At 48.4% G+C, this 7,602-nt stretch overlaps 1 protein-coding gene across 1 annotated transcript; it reads left to right on the top strand.

Annotated features, from left to right (window-relative positions):
- The first annotated feature begins 3,044 nt into the window (after positions 1–3,044).
- Positions 3,045–3,669, top strand: LOC136053272 (syncytin-A-like). Its single transcript, XM_065744001.1, is given in 2 exon segments — positions 3,045–3,346; positions 3,348–3,669. Coding segments are annotated over 2 exon segments (624 nt in total).
- Positions 3,670–7,602: the final 3,933 nt, after the last annotated feature.

Genomic DNA, 7,602 nt, shown 5'->3' with positions numbered 1-7,602 from the left:
GGGAAACGACTTGGGCTGTGCTCGGGGGCTCCTCGCCAGACCCACACACTCCTGCCCTGTCCCCTCACTGTCCTGCCGGGCACTGCGGGGCCAGCTATCCCTGGGTGTCACAGGATTGGATCACAAAGGGCCCTGCTGTGACATGCTGCCCCGCGCGGGCAGGGCTGGTTCCAGGCTCTGGGTTGTAATGGCTCAGACCAAAGTTACCCTGCGGGAGGGATGTGTGCACCCACTTACCCAGAAAGCTTTGCACGTTTGCCCGAGAGCAGCAGGACTGCCCAGGCCCTTGTGCTTCTGCTGTGATGTTGGAGACAGCTGCAGCAGGACAGAGGGGGAAGACAGAGGCTTGCTGTCAGCTCGGCATCTGTCTTGCTCACGGGCCTGTGAGCTCCAACGCATCCGTTCCTGAATCGCAGAGATGTAAAAGATGAGCTTCACACAGGATTTGTAGTCCTGCGCTCTTATTTCTGATTAGCTGACAATATACTGTCAGATAATTGGTAGCAGTGCAGTCAATTGGTTATGGGCCAGTCCAGCCCAATTGCGTGACTCATGGAGCAGGGGACACACGGACCCACATCCCGGGAAAGGGGAATGGGGAAAAGGGAAACGGCAGTGAGATGGGCCTAGGAACAGAACAGCGGCAATGATCCAAGGGGGAAAACTAATTTTCAAAAGAAGATATCGGAATATAAAATGACACGATCTAATACTATATAATGGGAATTGAAGCTAAGAAACCAAATAAAGTGAGAGAGTTGTAGTAGCTGAAAATGCAGTAGGGCATGACCATAGTAACCACAGTAACTAATGACTAAGCTTACACAGTAACTAACAGTTAAGCTTGACTAAGTATAAACAATAGTAGCTGTAGAAGGAAGCAAAAGGAGAAAATGTGGCGATATGGGGTTGGTAGATAAGATAGGGACAGACCCTAAGGGGTGTAGCCATGGAAGAAGATATAAGGAGATGTACGGGACAATAAAAGCAGAACTTCTGCCACACCATATTGGTGCAGTTTCTTTACATCAGGCAGCACCTGGACCGTATAGTTCCCAGGTTTGTCGGAATGACGAGAATTGGTGCCCGGTGTGAGGTGCAGGCACGCGCGACGGTGCTGGCTGCTTCCTGACAGGCTGCGACATGGATGCAGGAGCCCTCCATGGTGAAGCGGTGGAAGAGCCAGGCAGGGGTTGGCCACCCTCTGGGGCTTAGGCACCGATTTGGAGCCTCTGGTTCTCACAGGTTACGAGGAATCGGGGAAGGCGGTGGGGGAGCGGAACGTCCCAGGTGCCACAATGGAATCCATGATTAAGGTATTGCTTCAACTTTGTAAGAAGTACTGTGATAAGTATGCACCTTCTAAGAAGGAGATTGCAGCTGTTTTAACGCTGCTCCAGAGAGAGGGGTTATTGACCTCCTTAGTGGAGATCTATGAACCCAACAAATGGGATCTTTTAACCTTGTCTCAGCATGCCATGTCTACGCAGAAGGCAGCTGAGCTTAAAACTTGGGGGTTGATTTTGGGAGCCCTTAAAGCGGCTCGAGATGAGAAACAGATCGCTCTGTCTGTGCGCGTTTTGTTAGGATGCAGAGACTCAGATGAGAGTACAGGGGGGTATACAGTGGGATGTACAGGGGGTTCGGGCAAGGGAGGTTGTTCTGTTCCTGCAGACTCCAAGATGGCGCCAGAGCCCTGTGCCCCCCCCCCTGGGAACCACCAGATAAGAACAAAGAAGTTTGCTCCTTACCGCATATGTCAGGATGACGGAATGCGGAAGTCTCATGCGGCCCGCCTCTTGGGAATGCGGGCCTGTCGCTGTATCCTTCCTTGCATGACTTTTGCCAGGGGGAGGATCTCGCACGGGGAGGGGGAGGGGCTGAGGGGGTTGAGCAGCGGCCGCCCCCTGCCCCTGCGCTGCCCGCTGTGATTCCACCTGAGCGGTTGCCGCCCCCTGACCTCCCCACCATTCCCTCGCGCCGGCTCCGCTTTTCCAAACGCCTCCCCAAACGGCCGCGCCTCCAACTACTCTGCCCCAGCAGAGTGATGTGCGGTGCCAGCCGGGCAGGGAGCCAACCTCACTCACTGACTGGAGGCAGATAAAGGAGGAGATGGGAGCAGCAGAACTTCTGGGCGGTTACAGAGCTTTCCCGGTGGAGATTAGGTCAGGGGGACCCATTTGGGTTCCTTTGAATCCAAAAGCGGTGACTCACCTCGCTGAGACAATCGGGAAAAAGGGCTTGCGATCGCCCACCACGATCTCCGCATGTTGAACCTTAGCTGTGTTTGTGGGAACTTTAAATAAAGTTGATCTTTTTCCTGTGTGCACCTCCTGGAGTTGCAAGGAGTGATAATTTGAGAATTTTAACGTGAGCACCACTGCAAGATCACTCCACATATTGAAACTTAACTGTGTCTTTGGAACTGTTTATGTGTGTGCCTCTCGGGAAGTTATTTTAAGTAATTTTGAGTCCCGTGAAGATTATTGTGCATTCTCGAAACTTAAGGGTACCTCCTAACTTAGGTGTGGGGTTTGAAGTTTTTTCTCTGTGTGGCTTCACAGAGAAGTAAGGAGTGATTTACGTATTAACATTTTCTTTGATCTTCTTCCTCTTTTGCATGCTTCTCTCCATAAATGGAGGAGTGATTTGAGCATTTGCATTTGTTTGAAAGTTTGTCCTGCTGCTGCAGGGAGACCAGAATGGGCGGGTGCCTCAGGCCCAGGGCCCCTCCCCCCAGACCATCGAATGGGCACTCACTTCCTGGAATGAGTGGGGAGTTACCGTCATTTGGGGTGGTGGTGTGTTGTTATTGTCGTTCTGTTAAGGATTGAGTTGATTGCTGCGGCCCACCTTATACAGCAGCCAGTGAATATTTGGATCACATGGGAATACATAACAGGTCAGAAAGATTTTTGCATGGCAAAGTCATGTCAAGGCATTCCAAGAAACCCCCTTGGGGGCCCCTGTTTTTAGGAAAATTAACCATTCTTTCCCCTCGACATGATCAATTAAAGAATCAATCTCGAGCGCTGATGAGGGTAATGACTTCCAGACATGATAGCGAGAGACATAAGGTGAAGAGATCAATTAAGCACTTGACGGAGGACTGTGGAGATGAGGTTCGCCTCTGGGATCTCACAGCATGCATTTTTGCCTCCATATTACCCTTTTTTGGAACAGCGCATGCTCTCAAGGAGATCGAACGACTGGCGTATTGGTCGGTAAAACAAGCCAACGCGCCTTCTCAACTTCTGTCAGAGTTGCTGATGGATGTTGAAGGAGTCCGGCATGCTGTACTTCAAAATAGAGCTGCCATAGACTTCTTACTGCTTGCTCAAGGGCATGGATTTTGATGGCATGTGTTGCTTCAACTTGAGTGACCACAGCTAATCCATGCACAAGAAGCTGGACTGGCTGAAGGAACATGAGAACAAGATTGAGATTGAAGACGACCCGTTGGGTAGCTGGTTATCAAATCTATTTGGGGGTGTAGGACCATGGCTAAAGCATATTTTGATTGTAGTTGGTTCAGGAATCATGGTAGTATTGCTGATTATGCTTTGCTTACCCTGTCTCCTGCAGTGCTTGCAACGTGGCATGCAGCAAATGATGCAGGCCATGTTTCACCGACAGGAAGAGTACTGCAGGATGCAAGATAGGCTTTAAATAGGATAGCTTTGCGAATTGCGATGTAGCGGGGCAAGGCTTGCCTGAGAGGACTGTTGCATGTATAGGTGCAATGCAGGGATTTCGGGGTGTACGCGGTTAGGGTCCTCTCAGAAAATAGTACGCTAGATATAGGCATAAAGGGGAGGAGATGTAGTAGCTGAAAAAGCAGTAGGGCATGACCATAGTAACCACAGTAACTAATGACTAAGCTTACACAGTAACTAACAGTTAAGCTTGACTAAGTATAAACAATAGTAGCTGTAGAAGGAAGCAAAAGGAGAAAATGTGGCGATACGGGGTTGGTAGAAAAGTTAGGAACAGACCCTAAGAGGAGTAGCTATGGAAGAAGATATAAGGAGATGTATGGGACAATAAAAGCGGAACTTTTGCCACACCATATTGGTGCAGTTTCTTTACGTCAGGCAGCACCAGCAGCGTATAGTTCACAGGCTTGTCGGAGCGACAGCAGAAAGTGTCTGAAACTGAAGGCCTCAGGCTAAAGTTGAAGGCAAGATGGCTAGGGATCTTTCACTGCTGAGATGACCAACGAAAGAGGACGTCTTGGGACTTGCATGCAGTCTTCTCTTCCCCTCAGGGTGGAAAATTGGAAAGCAAAGTCCTCTGCGGTATGTAGTTTCCCACACACTTTTGAGTTAATTAGCAGTTCTTTGAACTTAATTTCATTCCTGTTGCATGGCCTAGGATAGGTATCAGTCACTAGTAACTTACAACTTGTTTTTGCACTAGAAGGCTACAGGCCGAGGGGAAGACATAAACAGAAGCACAGTAGCATGCAGAGTTTCTGTCCTTACCAATTGTTATACGTTAATATTTATATATAAATCACAATTTGCATCCTGGTTGGCAATTATTCTTAACTGGCAATGCCCCTCCCAGATCAAGCACTCACAGAATCATGTATTAACAGTAGCGATAGCACAAGACAGTATTTCAACAGGTCATTCTTGCTGTCTGTGCTTATTTGATCACACATAGGGACAGTTTAAAGATTTTGAAGGGGACAGATGAATTGCTTGCTCTTCTCTAGAATAAAACCAGCCTGCAGTTATACAGCAAAGAGCTCTGGATATACAGTTTGAAGGTGGAATACTTTCCAGATTTCTGGACCCTGTGAGCTGGAAATCCTACAGGTTGCTTTTCCTAACTGAAGTAGAGAAATTCTAAAAGTAAGCAATATGTGACATTATCTGTCTTCACCCATCAGCACTTTTTTCCTCCTGTGCTTAAGACTGCCCTGTTCCTCGAAGGAAAAACGCATAGCCTGCCTCCTTGCCTTGCTTTCCAGCTGTGGGCCTAAATGTCCACGTGTGCTTCCTGCAGTGACCCTTTTCTGGGGTTAGCGAATTGTAGTTAACTGAAAGCTTGGAAAGAGGATGTGGCAATGTCACGCTCCAATATAAAGGAGGGCAACGAGGTTCTTAGATTATGTATATACCCAGCGTGAGATTAAGAAACAACGGTTCAAATGTTGGTCCAACCTGTTTAATACCAATATTGACCAGGGAGATGGGGAAGGTGGACACTGTTAAGGGTGATGGGGAAGGGAAAGCAAGCGATAGGAAAGATAGGAAAGAAGCAAAGATTTGTACAACGCAGGGAAAGTCACCAGCCAGGATCCCAGGGGCGGTCTGGTTGCAAGTGGCTCCGATGCTCCGTGGCAGAAGAGCAGGGGTGGCAGAAGGGGGGAGAACAGCAGCAGCGACGGGCAGCCCTGAGCAGCAAGCAGCTGTCCTGGAGAAGCGGCACCGGGTCAGCACAGGAGAAGCAGCAAGGAAAAAGTCCAGGAACAGCGTCAGCCAGCGCCGGGGAAGCAGCGAACAGTGATCAGCTCAGGAGGATTCAGATGGTAGAACACCTCGAAGGAGCGGCGAGGTCCAGGAGAAAGCAGCATGTCTCAGGCATCAGGCCCAGGAGGGAGTTCAGCAGCAGGGATCAGCTCATAAGGTTTCGGATGGAAGAACACCAACCCACAACACCAACAAAACCACAACAATCTCATGGTGGTCGATCCCTCTTTTATCCTTCATTTCTCTTGCCTACGTGGCAAATCCCATGCTAGCCTGCCATGTAAGCTTCTCCTGAGATGGCTATCTCCGCGCGGAGATGAGTACCACACAAAAGATTGTTCAGCAGCCATTAAGCTGCAGCTTATCTCTCTTTCGTTGCACCAGGACATGCCCATCAACTTGTCCCTTGAACAAAGGATTTCACAACCCTTGCCCAGGACTAGCTTGGACATGTTCATCAGCAAACTTTGAGGCAATGATATAAAATATTAGTCTCTTACAGGCAATCTCCAAATTGCAACAGGACCCCGCAGGGGCCCCTTGACTCTTGGGAAACCATGGTAACACTGTCCTGAAGATAAGAGATGAGGGCAAGTACATGCCACACATCCATTGGGTAGAAATAACCGTAGCATAGGTGATTGGTAGTATTGTAATGTAGAAAGCTATAAGAAGGGTGTGCTAAGAGTAAATGCCATTTGCCACTCATCACATTGGTGCGTTTCATGGTGGCAAGTGGACCGGGTGGGGCGCGGGACCGATAGGGTCGGGCACTGGGCCTGTAGGCTGTGAAACCACTGCAGGCCAGAGTGGACCGTAACTTAAGTTGCTGGGGAACAGGCAACAGTGAAGTCCTTTCCAGCACTGAGGGCTTCATGTTTTCAGGCTGCCCTCTGTATGGTCAGGTGGACCATGGGCATCTTCTTATCTGCGCGTGAGACAAAGGAGCCTTCTTCTCAGGGGGCAGTTTCAATCGGTCCAGCATGTACCTCACTTTGGTTAATGCTATATAGAAGTTCTTGGTGAGGAAGTGGCTGTATGCACAAAATCTTGAACACCTACAAGTTTCTGACTGCCGCATGTCTGAGTCATGTGAATATGATGTCATGCATTCTAAAACCTAAGCGTGAGGATGTCCGTTCAGTCATGAAGGCAGAAAACATAAAGTTACATTCTGTGAGCAGCAGTGTGGAGATTCTGTTCCCTCAAATTAGTCTCCAGGTTCTTCTGTTTTTATTGAGCTGCGTCACATTACCTTCCAAGAGGAACTGGTTTCTTAACAAGAAGCAGTAAGTGAGAAGAATTAACAAATTTAATACGTAATTAAAACAAAAATCACTATAAACTCAGAAATTTAACAGAAATGAAGGACTGGCTTAGAAACTTAACAGGGCTTTCCTTCAAACACTGACATAAATAAAACTGTCTTTCAAAGAAGCAGATGGATTTTGTTGAGCTGCTCAATATATTCAGCACGTCTTAGCTGCTGAATATTGCATTGCAAAGAAGAGGCTCGTGGTGACTCTGCATGGGTGAGTTAGTAAATGTGGAGAACGAAGGAGTTGGGTTGAATTTTCCTTTGCATAACACTTACTGCTTAAACCTCATGCTGCTGATATCGATATTGCCTCATGTGACAGATCAGCTGAGCCTTGCCCTAAGTTTTTCTAAGGGAAAACAGCCTACTCCACGTCTCCCGCATTTATAGATCCTGCATTGCCCACTTTCTCCAACACAGTGACGTAATGGAAACAGAGAAAGAGAGGAAAAAAAAAACCACAAAAAATGGCACCGTCAGTGGCCACGCGGCCGCCCAAGAAGAGCCGTGCGCTCCGGAGGTGGGAGGGGGGACGGGGAGGAAATAGATGGGTCTACAAAAAAAACCCAACAGAACGGCACGATTTGAGAAGGAACAGTAACTTTACTAAAACTAATAAAAGTAAACAATTGAGAGAAACAAAGTTTCCAAACCAAATCTGAGAGCTTATGTTAGGGATGAACTGCAGGAAAAGCACACGTGCTGAATCTCTGAGGCAGCTGAGTGAGTGCGCCAAGAGAGAGTGGGCCCGGCATCCGGTGCGGAGCTCTGCATCTCTCCAGCACAGCATTAACTCCTTCACTC

Source organism: Cyrtonyx montezumae, unplaced genomic scaffold (assembly GCF_038088225.1).
Source record: "Cyrtonyx montezumae isolate F1298 unplaced genomic scaffold, pur_monq_1.0 scaffold_3, whole genome shotgun sequence".
NCBI lineage: Eukaryota > Metazoa > Chordata > Aves > Galliformes > Odontophoridae > Cyrtonyx > Cyrtonyx montezumae.
The sequence above is the reverse complement of the archived record's forward strand: the minus strand, read 5'-3'. Positions and strand labels throughout refer to the sequence as shown.